General features: G+C 39.2%; 1 protein-coding gene and 1 non-coding gene across 7 annotated transcripts in view; one reads left to right on the top strand and one right to left on the bottom strand.

Moving 5' to 3' along the window:
- The window catches only part of Herc3 (HECT and RLD domain containing E3 ubiquitin protein ligase 3), a 136,360-nt gene that overhangs the window by 55,813 nt on the left and 64,615 nt on the right, over positions 1-15,932 (bottom strand). For 4 of the 6 annotated variants that reach the window (XM_063247266.1, XM_063247268.1, XM_003467470.5 and 1 more), the window contains 8 exons: positions 12,060-12,136; positions 11,106-11,327; positions 9,661-9,752; positions 8,534-8,664; positions 8,086-8,246; positions 7,308-7,384; positions 2,488-2,612; positions 505-564 (listed from right to left, as the gene is read on the bottom strand). In XM_063247266.1, coding sequence (XP_063103336.1) covers positions 505-564; positions 2,488-2,612; positions 7,308-7,384; positions 8,086-8,246; positions 8,534-8,664; positions 9,661-9,752; positions 11,106-11,327; positions 12,060-12,136 — 945 coding nt within the window. The remainder of the gene's footprint in view (positions 1-504; positions 565-2,487; positions 2,613-7,307; positions 7,385-8,085; positions 8,247-8,533; positions 8,665-9,660; positions 9,753-11,105; positions 11,328-12,059; positions 12,137-15,932) is intronic. The other 2 variants (XM_063247269.1, XM_023564118.2) reach the window with 1 other exon arrangement.
- LOC111756070 (U6 spliceosomal RNA) lies at positions 14,304-14,409 on the top strand. The gene has a single exon (XR_002790569.1). It is a non-coding gene; the product is annotated as a U6 spliceosomal RNA (small nuclear RNA).

Here is a 15,932-nt window from a genome sequence, read left to right as displayed (position 1 = left end):
TTTAACAACAAATAAACTAGGTATAGTGATGCACACCCGTAATCCCAGCTACTTGGGAGGTTGAAGTAAGATGACTGAAAATTTGAAGTCAGCACAGGCAACTTAATGAGACTCTGGCTCAAAAATTAAAAAGCAAGGAAGGGGAGAGACATAGCTCAGTGATACAGTGGCCTGGGTTTAAAACAAACAAACCAAAAACGTACATATGATATGGGTAACATCTTATAACACGCTGAAATTCTGACTTTGAATTACACTACTTCTTCCTGAAACACAGTTGTACTCTTTGGTAGGTACTGTGTCTCTTTGGCAACCAAGCATGAATCAGTATTGGCCTTCCTGACATCCTTTCATTCATTGTTAGGCTTCCAACTTTTGTGAAAATTTCAACTTATTCACTGAATTAAGGCCAAAAAAACATTAAAAAGAACAGAAGTCTTTCACAGCCTTTGGTGACTAAGTATTTATCTAACATGTGAGTTTTTAACACTATAAATTACTTACTTTTTTTCAAGAAAACTTCCATTCCAACAGGCTGCAGAAGATAATATCTGAACGACACCACTACTCACAGAAAGAAAGAAGCTTTTAGTAACAACAAAAAAATTTAAACATCAATATTCAATTAATTATATATTCAATCTTTTAATCCAAAAAAGTTTTATCAGGAGTAGCTAATTCTTACCCAAACAAAGCCTATTGAGGTTTAGATCTAAAATGTCCCCCAAAGTTGCATGCCCTCATAGGCAGCTGATGTGCTGCTAGGAGGCAGGGTCTGGTCAGAAAAGGTCACCACGGGAGTGGCTTCCCAGTGTCTGTCACCCTTTCCAGCTCCCTCCTCTGATCTCCGTGGGGCTGGCCAGAGGTAGGCTATGCAATTCTGCCTTGGAGTACACCAAAGATGCACTGAAATCTCTTAAACTGTGAGCCAAAATAAACCTTTCTTCCTTTTAAATTATGGGTGTTGGGCATTGTGTCTCAGCCAGTGATGAGACAGTGATGGACACAATGCCTGGCTTGGGAAATTTACATACACTTTAGAGAAACTGTGTGTCACACCTCAAAATGGATAAAAACTTAATTTTTCCATTATTTTTTAAAAGCAAATGATGAAAGCTCTTAAAAGAATGTTTAACCCTGAAGATAATCCTGAGTTCTCCTAGTATCAAGTATCTACAACACTCCCTACCTCACCTTCAAACACACTAACACAAAAAAGTTGGGCTACTATTTCCACAGAGATTATTTTTGCAAATTAACAACTAATCTGCCACTTCCTTCTACTTTGCTGCCCATCTGAGAAAAAAACTAAAAATTAGCTAACTGTTTTTCTATTACCTAGATTATATAGGCTCTGAGAAGTTTCTGTGACACTGAATGTGAACTGAACAGTTTCTAGTGAGACTGTATGTCAGGGAATTTGGCTCCTCTCATTTACTATAAAGAGAAGGGAAGGAATAAAACAAATACGCAGCTGGAAAGAATATGCAGTAACTTCTGTGAATCATCAAATATGGGTCAGGAAAGATCTTTAGAGATCACCACTTCTGTCCCTTCATTTTATAAATAGGAAAGCAGAGCTATGAGGATGGACAGTGTCTTTAGCTCCCCCAGTGACAACCAGCCTGCCTTCACATGCCTTCTGACCTTAACTCCTCAGCAAAGCCCACAGAGGCTACACAGATCCTCAGAGCTGCTGGACAGCTGCTCTAGGAAATTCCCCTAACACCTCACTCAGAAGGTGACTCGCAGGGGACTCCGAAGTCAGAGTCCTGCTCATCTTCCCCAGTGCAATCTAGATCATAAAGCGAGATCAATTATACAATTCTCTCGGGACGACCACCCTCAGTCACACAGCTTGATCTCCTCAGTCTAAAATTTAGACTCTTTAGAAAAACAGGAAATTCTGAGGAAATGCAATGAAGATATATAAATATAGCCAGAAAAAAATGCTTTAACAATGAAATAAACCTGAGGAAGGTCTCGATATTTTTTAGTATTTGTGCTGCTCAATATTTTCTAGCATATGTGCAAGCATAAACTATAGTAATTTTAACTATACTTTTTTCCCTATATGACAACCTCCATTTATCTTTAGGAATGGAAAAATGTTGAAGGTTATTTAGATTAGGGAAGATGAAAGCTGTCTTAGATTCAGGGTGCTCTGGAACATGAATGTGAGGGACCCTGCTGCTGTTACAGAATTTAATACTGGGCTCTCCTAGCACAAAGGGCAACTCTGGCCTTCCTCAGCTGGGATTTCAAAGACCTGACACTGACAGGCAGGCTGAGGAGTGTGAGAGAACTGGGAGTGATCCACTGTGTACAGGGAGAAAATAGGACCAAATCCTGTGCAAATGTACAAATAGACTGCCTAAATGTAAAGCTCCATTCACATCCACAATCTCAACATGGATATCGGGAAAACCACTAAACTAGAAAGTGCCTACGTACTTTAGAAAAAAGTAAAGACAAGCAACTACATACTTGATTGTATTTGCATTGTTGTGTTCTGAGAGTTTCTGTCTCCAAATTGCTATGGTTTCATCATTTATTAAGCTGGTATAATGTGCTTGGTTCACGGTCCTGAAGTCAACAGCAGGAGAAGAATTCTAGAAAATTAAGTATAACAATAAAAGAAAAAGAAATTAGAGGGACTGAGGCAGAAGGCTCCCAAGTTTCAGGCACCCTGGATTGTACAGCAAGACCCTGTGTGGGGGAAAAGTTGTTATACAGAATGGAGCATTTCTCTTCCTCCTTACGTGTCCTCTACTCTATATCCATGACTGTGGCCCTGACGCCCCCTCTAAAATGGGGGCACCAACTTCCCCCGCTACTGACAACTCACCCTTGCCCTGCTCTTCAGACCTGCTTGTAGCAACTACTCTGGCCCCACTGTACGTGCTGGCACAGTTAGGTGTGGCGCAGAAGCCCATCTCCTGCCCCAACCATGGGACTCAGTGAGGGACAGGCAGTGACTGATGTTTAACTTCTCTCCCTGCCCAGCACAGCCTCCTGCGCCTTTGAGCAGATGCTGTGCGACAGTGAGTGAACCTTTAAGAACCCTGAACACAAAAGTCTGCCTACCCAGGGAAAGAAAACAAAAACAAAAACAAAAACAAAAAAATCAAGCCAGGCAGACTTTTGTGTTCAGGGTTCTTAAAGGTTTAAGAACTACTATCTTAGAAGCCTTAGTGTTATGAGGAAAGACATCTCTTTCCTCATAACACTAAGGCTTCTAAGATAGTAGAAGATAGTAAGAAAGACATCTCTTTCCTCATAACACTAAGGCTTCTAAGATAGTAGTTCTTTTCCATAATTGTTTACCAGACTTCCAACAAAATGGATTATTAAAAAACTCACTGAAGTCACAATTTTCTAGGAAATAATATGTATACACGTGTGTGTGTGTGTGTGTGTATAAAATTATTTTTTGAGACAAAGTTTTACTACACAGTTCAAGCTGTCCTTGAGCTCACTTTGTAGCCCAGGTTGGTCTTAAACTTGTAATGTCCTCCTGCCTCAGCCTCCCAAGTGCTGGGATTTCAGGCATGCACTATCAAGTACGTAATAAATTAAAATTTAATGCCTCATAATTTCTTCCAAATACATACCTATAAATTTGTAAGGAAAGTGACAAAAAGATATCAACAAGGGTCTTGAAGATTCTTATCACTGCTCAAACTGTCCACCTTTATGCAGTAAGATTTTCTACTGCTAGTTTTCAACCTAACTCCAAATTCTTCCTGCTCTAGAACTAAAAAAAAAAAAAAAAAAAAAAAAAAACCTCATAGTGCTCCACACCTCCTACACTTGGTACTAACAAAAAGGCATGGAGTAACATTAAAGCATTCATCCATCAGTTCATAGGATGATCTTTTCTCTCCTTTGTACTTCTACATAAAACAACTGTCAAGGCCAGTCATAATGGTGTACACCTATAATCCCAGCACTCAGGAGCCTAAAGTAGAAGGATCCCCACGAATACCAAGTCAACCTGGGCTACATACACAGTGAGTGTAGCTGACATGTCGTTAGGAGGCTTAAGGCTGGCCTGAACTACACAGCAAGACCCTATCCCAAAAAACACCCCCCCACACACCGCAATGTAACTTTCAAAAGTAAATACTCCTGGTTACTTTTTTATAATTGTTAGTTTAGATGCCCCTACTAAGAATACACTAGAGATGTGTGTCGAAATATCTGATCATTTGGTTCTTGATAACAACTATTCTACTAACATGATCAGACATACACTGAGAGAACAAAAATACTCTTGAATTACATACCACAAACTCTTAAGCCAAAGTGGACACTTGATCAATTCCAGTTCTAAAACTATTACTGTTGTGCATATTTTAATTTTCTCTAATCAAAAGGATGACTGAACATTCGCAATACAAACTTACAAAGTGAATAAGACTTACAACTATTTTCTCATTCTTCATTATCTGTTCAAGAAGCCATAGATACCTTGGGTCCTTGCGAGGCAAATACTCTGCAACTAAGCCACCCTTCCAGCCTTCTATGACTTCTAATTACACACAGTTAAAAAGAAAGGAAAATGTTCTAGATAAGTGTTTCTCAGTGTTGGCTGGGCTGTGTACCACCAGGGAGCTTTAAAAATGTTCCAATAGTCAAATCACACTCTAGATCCATTAAAATGAAAATCTCCAGAAGTTTCTGTAGTTTTTAAAGTTGCCCAGGTGATAACCAGGGACAACTAAGATTTACAGAAAAAGATCAAGTCAGCTAGCAGGTTTTGAGGTCAGGACAGACATACACATTCCTGACAATTCTAGTATACTCTCTCTTCAACGCTATCAAGAGAACAAGACAAATGGGAAAGGAGAGGCTATAGATTACACTAAGTTGCCAAATCCTGGACTCAAACATATCAAAGGAGTATCTGAATACAGATTGGGCATCCTTAATTCAAAAACCTAAACTAAAAAGACTTCAAAATCTAAAACTTGGTGAGTATCAACATGATGCTGCACTTGGAAAATTTCATATCCAAATTTATTAACATTATTATATAAAATTACTTTCAGGCAAACTATATAGGTATACATGAAATATAAATGAATTCTACATTTAGACTTCAGTCTTATCCTCAAGATATCTCATTATGAATATGCAAGTATTCCAAAACTGCACAAATCTGCAATTTGAAACACTTATTTTCTGCTCCCAAGCATTTTGGATAAGAACACTCCTGTTACCTCTGTGTGTCTGTGGAGAGAGGATTCACTGGGGATGGACCACAGTGAGTGATGAGTCATACCCCCAGCTCTTTTTATTTTGAAACAGGGTTTTGCTGATCTCCAATTTGTGATTCTCCTGACTCAGCCTTCTGAATAGCTGGGATTATAGCTGAGTGCCAGTGGACCCAGCTGGTAATTCTTCTGCCTTGAGGGCAACATGAGTAAATGAATGAGTCAGTGTTGTACAAAAACAGAGGCTGTAGCTACATGGATGGATGCTTTTCCTTCGTCTTTAAGTGATACGATGACACAGCAAGAATATAATGTTCTCAGTCTCTGTATCTAAATAAACACCTATGTTTAACAGTTTAAGTAAATGTATATACGTTTCATTGTTAAAAAGAGCAATACCTTTGTAAGCAATAGTCCATTTTTTTATCTTAAATGTTTAATGCACACCTCTCTTACCAATTGTCTCAATTTCACTTCCTTTTCATCAGTGAGTTGCCTTCCATACTCAACAATGTCAGTAAATGTAAAATTCAGCTATACATATTAGACTACTTATAAAAGGAATGGCCAGCCATAGTGACACACACCTGTACTCCCAGCACCTGGAAGGCTGAAGCAGAAGGAGAACAAGTTTAAGGCCAGTCTGGGCTACATAGTGTCTCAAAAAACCAAAGGAAGCATAACAAAACTAAGTTTTATATTCATGAACAAACCAAAATAGGTTATTATTCAAGTCAATTTCTTAGGGAAATGAATACTTAAAACTCTACTACTTATGAACAAAAAAGTTACTGCAGAGCCACTGTGGTTTCTATATTTTGCTTAACTGGCATTTTGAAGAAAGAAAAAATAAGCTCAGCTTTCCTCAAGATTTCTCTGGGAAGCTATGAAGCTGAGCCTCAAATAAGCCTCAAGTAGCAACCCACAGTACGCCAGATGGCAGCACTCAACAGCCTTCTTCAGTCTCCTGACCTGGAAAAAAAGAGATCGCTGTCAGCCTCAGCTGGCCACGGGCTGCAGCCTGAGGCTTCACCAGTACCTTCCCTGCACAAATCAGAATTGTAATGGCTAAAGGACAAGAATTTTGTACATTTATAGATGCCAACATACAAACACCAGACAGAGTTTCCAAGACTGAAAAGGCCCTTGTTTCCTCATTTGCTCATTTTCTTCCCAACCAACTTGGATTCTTTTATCACTAAGGCTCCCCTTCCATGTCCTACATGGTTCATCCTCCTGGGATGCTTATGAAAGTAGGAGGAAGGGCACAGAGGAAACAAGCACAGGACAAACTCATACAGCCCTTTTTAGACTGAGACCTGGTGGATGGGAAGAGTGGAATGGCAGTGTTATCACAGCTTCTTGGAGTCACATGAGACTCACCTGAAACCCACCACTCTTCCTGGCTCATCTACCACTCTTCCTTACAGAGACACAGCAGGGAGACCTAAGCATGGGGTAGTAAGCAGATTATAAAGAATAACAAGGCAGGGAGTAGCTCAGCTGCACAGTGCCAGCCTGGCAAGCACAAGGTCCTGAGCTCAATTCTCAGTACCCCACCAATAACAAATATCTATAAATTCTGACATGTCTGTTACACACACTACACAATCAAATAAAGACATCCAATATACTAAGTCCTAAAATACCTAGAATATGTTGTTGCTTAACAGCAAAGGAAAGAAATTAAGTCAAGGGGCTGGGTATTTAGCTCAGTGGCATAAGCGCCTGCCTTGCAAGCAGGCAGTCATGACTTCGATCACTGGTACCAATAAAAAAAAAAAGAAACAAAGTCAAGTAATGTCAAAGCACAAACTCTCTAGGCTGCCTGACACTTCTTTTAGAACAAACATGGATATAAGTATTTAAATTATAAATCAGAATGTTATGATTTTAGTAACAGGACAACTACTGCAACTTCAAAGGAGCCAAAGAGAGATAACAGAATACTTCAAGGTTTAGTTTGCTTGTTTTAATAAGACAAAATTGGTAGAAACAAAGTAACAATGCCTTTGTGTAATTATTTATTAAACAATTACAGATTCACCAGTATTGCACCCCAAAGTAATAGTCAAAAGAAAATTTTACCTCATATTTTGAGCAAAGTACAAAAGTTTGGTCTCCTCCAGAGAAGATCTGCTTAACAATATGATATTTAAAGCGATCTGTCAAAAAAAAAAATTCCAACAACACATTTTTCAGTAATTGGAGTTTCTCCTTGATCTCTTTTTCTGATACTCTGAGACATGCTTCAGAGTGGTTTGTTACCCACTTTACTTATGTCAGAGAAACAAGTTTCTCTCCTGGCTCCTTGCCAAGAACAACTACTACTTCAATTGAAAATAAACATATAAATGCTATTAATACTTTTAAGAAAAAAGATACCAAAATAAATTATACCTTATTATGGTCAAAACATTAATAGCAAAGTGGAAGTGACACAGTGTAAGCAATAAGAAAAAGGCTTGAATTAGGCTGACCTGGATTTGAATCTTGCCTCCAGAATCTTTATGGGCAAGTTACTTACTTACCAGGAAGACTCATTCCCTTATAAACCACAGTAATTATTTTGGCTTAAGTGCTTCACATCATAACAGAACTTAGCTACCCATTCAATAAATGTCAACTATCATTATTAGCAACAACATAAAATTTATATACTACCATCAACACCCGTGGTGCTAACATTTTATGCTTTACCTCTTTAGGATCTCAACCACAGGGTTTCAGACATAGTAAACACTCAAATATTTGCTGATTTCTCTTGTAAAAAAAAAAAAAATTCATATTAATTCCTTCCAAGACTTCAAAATCAATGTGTTCCTCACCTAAAATATCATTAAATGTCAGTGAAAATCACCCTTACCAGCTCGTGCCGAAAGCTGGCCACTGTGTGCCGCCCAATAACCCTTCACAGGAGATGGGCACTTAACGTTGCAAGTGTGTCCAGTTCCTAGTTGACCACGAGCTCCACAACCGAATGCATAGATGAGTCCAGAAGAAGGCACAAAGGCTAGGGTGTGCTGTCTGTGAGGGAATAAATGAAGGCACTAGTATGCTTTCTATGAATGAGGTTGCACACAACGATGCTCTGATTTCTACTTCACTTCGTTCCTTACCCATGTATGCCCTGTCCCCTTGTTGCTCTGCTCATCTAAAACCCTTCCCTACTAAATCCTACTAAGATCTGACTTCCTCCAATTTTACCACAAATACATATGCTGTTAGGAGTTCTCAAAACGACAGTGGTTAGAGGTATTCTTGTTCTCTGTCACTATCACAGCAAGTCATGCCTAGGTTCCAGGAGCACTCACCTGCCACAGGCGATCTGAGTCACTTCACTGCCCATCAGCTCTAGCACTCTTCTTGGATTAACCTCATCATTCATGGAATCATGCCCCAGCTGCCCACAGGAACCAGCACCGAAGGTAAACACACCTCCACTCTGACAAGAAACGAATGCCATGACTTCAGTGCCTGAGTCTGAGGGCACCCCTCTGAAACCTGTCTACACAATTTCCATCACTCACCTGATGCTCAACTAAAATCATTTTGCATTCAATAAATTTAAAAAAATATAAAAGGGAAATTGTTATCAAATAAAGGTAGCATTAAGGAAAATGTGGGCCCCCTATAAAATTTAAAAATTATTAAAAGTACAAGAGTCATTAGGAAAAAGTAAAAAGGAGAAACAATAAGTGAAATGAGATAATTTTGCATGGTTATTTACACATAAAAACTTAAATGCTTTGCAAGCCCCATCATAAGATTTTTTAAAACTGTATTTGAAGCCTGGTGCATGGTACATGCTTATAATCCTAGCACTTATGAGGCTGAGGCAGGAAGACAGCATCATATTTGAGGAGGTGGCTGGACTACATAGTGAATCTGAGACCAGCCTGAACTACTTGGTGAAACTGTCTCAAAAAAGAGCTATATTTTAACAAATGCTAAGGCATTTTACTAAAGTAATATATATAACAATATTTACTCAATTTGAAACAATTTCATTATAGAATATAATTGTATTAGAAACAAAACAAAGGTTGATAATTTTAAAAATTAATTAAATTGCGATCTTTTTTTTTTGTCTTTTTCATTTTTATCGGTACCAGGGATTGAACTCACGACCGCCTGCTTGTAAGGCAAGTGCTTATGCCACTGAGCTAAATCCCCAGCCCGAAATTGCTATCTTTTATATTTGCAAATGGCATTTGTTAAAAGGACACAGCATATTATTTTATATACATTTTTATTTATATTGAACTATTTAAATAAAACACACATATAATCTTTAAAAAAGCACTCTATTGGGAAAACAAACTAATGCTGAAAGGAACTTTCAGGTTTAAATCACAATACTATAAACACCACCACTACTCTAATCAACTCTAATCACCATCTCATACCCTGCTCTACCACAGTTCTCTGTGCTTCTTACCTTCGTGAGGACTGCTGTGTGCTCCTCTCCACAACTAATGTATACAACCTTCTGTGTTCGTAAGAGTTTCACATGGCATGGAGACTCTCGATCTGGAAGATAAATTAAGCATTAGAATGTAACTGGTCATGGGGGTAAAACATACTCAGCTATCTTAGGGTGAATCTGAGGCCCTCTGGCTCTAACCTCTACCTGGACGGCCAGCACACCTCAACGGGCCTGCAGACTAACTCATGGCTCCCACAGTGTAACTCTGCACACCTCCCAGATCACCCCAATTCCATTCCCTGGCATAGCAACATTACCCTTTGAGCTTTTCCTCATTCCAAACCACACATCCAATGAGGAACAAACCAACTGGCCTCATCTTCAAACAGTAAAAACTCTTGACTTCACCCCCACTACCTCCAAACTGGTCTATCCCTTAACCCACAATAGCTGTAGTCAAACTGGACCACTCTTCTCAGAACAATTAATGGCTGAGGGTCTAGCTCTGGGGAAGACCATTTCTTGGCAAGCATGAGGCACTAGGTTTAATCCTCGACACGAGAAGAGAGCAAAGCACTTCGTATCTTCTTCTCTCAAAAAGATAAGCCAAAATCCTCACCCCACTGCACAGGGCCTTCAAGTAGCACCTCTGACCACCAGCTCTACCCACCTCCTCTTCTTGGCCCATTTCCAACATACATCATGTAAGACCTGTTGTAAGTATAAGGCTTGACTTGTAAGTATAAGACTTTCCCAGTGCCCAAGCTGTCTACCAGCACTGTTCTCAGCTCAGCACTGTTCCCTTGGCAAACATAGGATGTTGTAAAAGAGACAATGGAGCACAGAATGTTACAAGCAATAAAACACCTGAAGATACCCAAACATTTACTCCAGACGTCTCAAGGACTTTGCCCACTGATGCATGAGACATCCAGAAAACTCTAACCATTCATGTTTACTAAGATCTTCCCACCTAAAGTCCCGTGTGTTCTTTCAAGCTCCATAAAAAAATTTTTTTCTTAAAGGCCTGCTTTTCTTTGATCCCTGCAGATACCCTTTTCATCCTCTGTCTGCCTGCATCCAGGCACAATAAATTCCACGCCATGTTGTTTTACACAAGCTTGGCAGTCTCATCTGGTCTCTGCTTCATGCCATTCCTTATAGCAAGTCCTGTTGTCTCTGGATGGAACATTTTTCACCTAGATAGCTACATCCCTTACCTCCTATAAGGCTCTGTTCAAACATGTCTTTGTGGAAGAGATCTTCCTGAACACCTTATATAAAGCAGAAAGCTTGCTATCAAACTCTGACACAGATATTTATTGGTTTGTGTCTACCCACTATAGATTTCTCTCTTCACAATGCAAGGCCAGCACACAGCAGATCCTCATGAAGCATGTATTAATCAAATGAATGTGCTTTTGAATGGAAGAGGTACATATTAAAGGTTTACCTACCTTTTTCATCACTGAGCCCTAGTTGCCCTGCATTATTCATTCCCCAGCCAAAAACAGCTCCTGAGAGAGACAGGGCAAAGCTGTGAGCGCCTCCTGCAGCCACCTGAGCCAGCGGGATCCCCTCCAGGGACCTCACCCTCTGAGGGCTGGTTTGAGAGGGGAACTCCTTTCCTAGGCCCAGTTGCCCATGGCTGTTTTTTCCCCAAGTGAAGAATTGGCCATCTAAAATAAGAACAAGCAAACTGATATTACCAAAACAAAACAACAACAAAAATTCCATACGGAAAATAATCCAGTTGTTAAAGTCATTTGGTAGTGGTCCTTACATATAACAGCACAGGAAAAAAGACACTGCATGCTTTAAGATGACAAAACCAAAATTCCCACTTGATACCACAACAATTAAATAAACTGAGTTAAAGCAACTGAGTTATACTACCCTTCAAACACTATTAACACTTCTGCAAAGAATATATTAAAGGTTTAAATAAGTTCAACTTGGAACAGGACAATTACCAGGATTAGGTCTACTAAGCAAGCTGAACTTAGTTCTGGCCACCCTGAGACCACAAGACCCAGAACTTCAGGAGTCCAGCTACGACCACCCAGGCTCCTCTGCAGATGACTAAGCAGATATGTAAGTACAAATATACTGCAAAGGGAATGATTTTATTTGATTCTCTGACTCCTAGTGGAATGGAGCTCAAGAATAGGTAACAAAAATAAACAAAATACCTCACTATATGCTCAAGAACACCTTCTATTCTTATGCAGCCACTCATTTCATTATTCACACCCTAAAGAAAGAATACACTAGACAAAAGGCTAAGCACTGTCACTGCTCAACAACATAGAAAGCCTTACCAGCTAAGGTTTTGACTTAGTTGATACATAACCTAAGGAGAGAAACATTTTCAAAATTAACATAGCATTAACATATGCTTAGTGTATTACCAGTTGCAAGAGCCAAGCAATGCCAGTTGCCACAGGAAACTTGCAATATAGTCTGCTGGTTCAGCTTTTGTATCAACCTAAAACAGGAAAGGTTTTTTTAAGCTAGTCTTTTCATATGAAAACATAATCATCAGAAATATCCTGGATTAAATATATATTTGTAATAAATTATATCATTTTGCCAAGAGACTTCAAAAAGCCAAACGTACAACCTTTTTTTTTTCCTTTTCTGTCTTTTTTTTTTGGTACCAGGGATTGAACTCATGACCTTGCACTTGCCAGGTAGGAGCTTAGGCCACTGAGCTAAATCCTCAGTCAAATGTACTAATCTTACATAGCTCTATTACTCTTTTACTAGCCTCCTGCTTGTTAGGTAAGTATTGTTTAAAAAAGGGGGGGGGGGCTAGAGATGTAGCTTCATGGTAGAGCACTTGCCTAGCGCTGGGTCTGAGCTCCAGCACAAACAAACTACCACACTCAGACCCTTAGATTCATTTCTACAATTCTGTTACTTCCCACCCTGACATCTCCAAATCAGAGTGTATGGTGGAGGGCAGGCATGCAAAACAACTCCTAAAATGCCTGGAATCTGAGAGACTGTCTTTTTGCAGGGGTGAGGTGATGAGGTGATGACAGGGTGACTTGCTTATTCCTTGCTTATAAGGACCAAGGTAGAATTAAAGAATTAAGACTTTTAGCCCCATCACTCCCAGCCTCCAGGGAGGTGAGGAAAAAGCAGAAGTTAAACTGATCATTGATGGTGAAGAAAGTAATTGGTCATGTACATGCAGTAAGTATCTATAAAAACCTACTAAGGCAGGTTCTAGACAGATGAACACCGCAAGGGTCCAGCAGGGTAACGAGTTCATAAGGACATGGAAGTTCCACACCCTTCTCTCATACACCAAATCTTAAGCAACTCTCAGCTGTATAAGCTGTATAACAAATGAGTAAAGGTTCCCTGAGTTTGATGAGTCACTCAAGCAAACAGAGTGGACCCAATGAATTAGTTATGGGAACTACAAATTAGAGTTGGCCATTCAGAAGCACAGGTAAAACAACCTGGGGCTTGCAACTGGCATCAAAGTTGGAAGGACACTCTTGGGGACTGAGCCCTTAACCTGTGGGGTTCAACCAATAGACAGACGGCTAATGAGGCTACAGAATTGTTTGCTTACTGGTGCAGAAAATGCCCTACATATTTTAGGAAAAAGGATACTGTTTTCCTAGGCATACAGAGAGACAAATGGAATAAGCTTCAGAAGAGATCCCTAAGAATATGACGAGTGTGCAAACAGCTTTATGAGCCAGCAAAATGGTTTTCCTGGGTACATATTCAAAAGACAAAAGAAAAATCCCACATACTATCTGTATGACCATATTCAGAGCAGCACCTGTAAGAGCCAAGAGGCAGAAGTGAGCCAAGTGACTGTCCAGGATGAACAGCTAACTGAAATGGGGTACAGGCATAAGCCACTTTATTGTATGTTACTCTACTGGCCTCCTGGTATGGAGCTCTTCACAAATTGAAGGTCTGCCACAACCCTGTATCTAGCAAGTCTATTAGTGCTATTTTTCCAATGGTTCAGTGATCATTTTTAGCAATAAAGTGTTTTTAAATTAAGGTACATAAACTTTCTTCGACATAATGTACTACAGTACAGTGTAAATATAACCTTCCTAAGTTCTAGAAAAATAGAATGTGTGACTCACTTTATTGTGATATGGTTTATTGTAGTGGTCTGAAGCCAAATCTGTACTATTGCCAAGATACACCATAAAAATGCAATATAAATCAACTCAAAAAAGAAGAAAGCAGGCACAGTGGCACATACTTGTATTCCTAACAATTTAGGAGGCTGAGGAAGAAGGATCTTAAGAGTGTGCTCAGATTGGAGAACTGAGCAGATCCTGTCTCAAAAATAAAAAATAAAAACGGACCTGGGGTTATACCCAGTACAAAAGTCCTGGATTCACTCTCAGTAGGGGAAGGGGATTCTGACATGTTTGAAGGATAACCTTGGAGGACACTATTCAAAAGTGAAATATGCCAGCCATACAAAGACAATACTGTATGATTCTATCAACAGGCTGGCCCTCAGGGTCCCTGAGGCTGAAAATAAACCTATCCCACCCTACAAGATAAGTCTGTAGATTCACTGCATTTCCTTACAGAAAAAGAATTTTTAGGACATGAGAAGCATTTATTAGACAGATACAGGACACAGTCAAGAGTGGAGGATGGTGCTTGCTTCAGCAGCACATACACTAAAATTGGAATGATACAGAGAAGATTAGCATGGCCCTGATCAAGGATGACTCGCAAATTGGTGAAGCATTCCACATTTTTTTTAAAAAAAAGGGTGGAAAATCGGTGCTCAGAAGGAGAAATGAGACATATTACAAGAGTTGGATATATTTAAGGGAAATTTTCAAGGGGTGATCTATGAGGTATATTTCTATAGTCTATTAGGTTACAATGCAAACCATCTATTGGGATTTGAAGTTGAGATCTGCTACCAACCAATACTGCTGCTTCCTTGGGGTTGGAGGAAGCACAATTTATGGTGAAAAGACAGATCCAGAGAATGTATTTATAGGTTGGTTATTTTAAAGATCTCTAGGAAATATTCTTTAGTCACAATTACCTTTTCTCCTTTTTACCACATGAAGTACCTAATCACATTCATACAATAGATTTTTACAAGATAAAAAAGACTGAACACCACTTACACAGCAATGTGAATATACTTGATACTACTGAACCACATACTTGAAAATGGCTAAGATGGTAAGTTTTGTGCTATATATATTTTGTCATGGTTTAAAACAACCTATTAGCAATGCCTCCAAAACTCTAAAACTCTCTTCAATGGTAAAGAAGAGAATCATAACTGTAATTTCTCGTCTAATCATATTCCTTTGCTGGCTCAAGTGAAAAAGAGAGACAAGAATAACAGTTACTTCACAGGATTATGGAGAGAATTAAATGAAACATTCTATGCAAATTCTGGGTATGCTTAGCCCTACCTGGCAGTTATGTAGCATGGTAATATCTCCTACTCTCAATGTTTTTTTCCTACTCTCGATTTTAACAGCTGACAGGTTTACATGTTTATCAGTTCTGTCACAGGAACTAAGAAATAAGAAGCATACCCACTCAGGAAAGGCACATTTTAGAAGGCAGGTGTCCAGTGTAGGAGGAGCGTATTTTCTCAAATGTAAAAAAATTAACAGATTCACATACACATTTAAGATCAAATAAAATTGAATTATCTTTCTCTCACTGAGCTAACTATACATTCACATATAGTTGTTAAGAAATAACATCTCCATTTCCTATCATCTCTTTTACTCTGCTCTTTACTGAGTGAAACTCCATTGTGTACATATCCTCTCATAAAATGCTTTTTTTAAAAACCAGAAAATGCATCATGCTTGAGGACCAATGTGTCAGGAGCTATGCAGCAACACTTTTTCCTGTCCATTTTCAATCAAATTCCCCATTCTACTCCTTTAAACTATTACAACTTTCTCATTTACCGTTACAGAAAAGAAAAAGGCTCAAAGGAAAAATTAATATGAAAAGTATACCCCTAAAGTGGAGAGAGAGTACTGTAATGATTAAGCGTCATCTCTCGCCCCTAAGAGCTACCAATCTATCCTCCAGTTCTAAAACGGTGTAAGCAGACCTAGTCAATTTGATTGGCTTTGGCAGCCACTGGGGAGGCTATAAAAGCACTCTATTGGAAATATCTGGGTGGGCTACTGAGGCATAAATTTGGGTACTTTATCTGGTTCCTTGCCCCTTCTTTTCTACACCACTGCCCTGATCTGCTTCTCTGCACCATGAACTAAGTATCTATGCTCTAT

Source organism: Cavia porcellus, unplaced genomic scaffold (assembly GCF_034190915.1).
Source record: "Cavia porcellus strain 051 isolate PalLab524CR breed Dunkin Hartley unplaced genomic scaffold, mCavPor4.1 scaffold_4, whole genome shotgun sequence".
NCBI classification, from domain to species: domain Eukaryota; kingdom Metazoa; phylum Chordata; class Mammalia; order Rodentia; family Caviidae; genus Cavia; species Cavia porcellus.
This window is presented reverse-complemented; position numbering and strand designations above follow the sequence as displayed.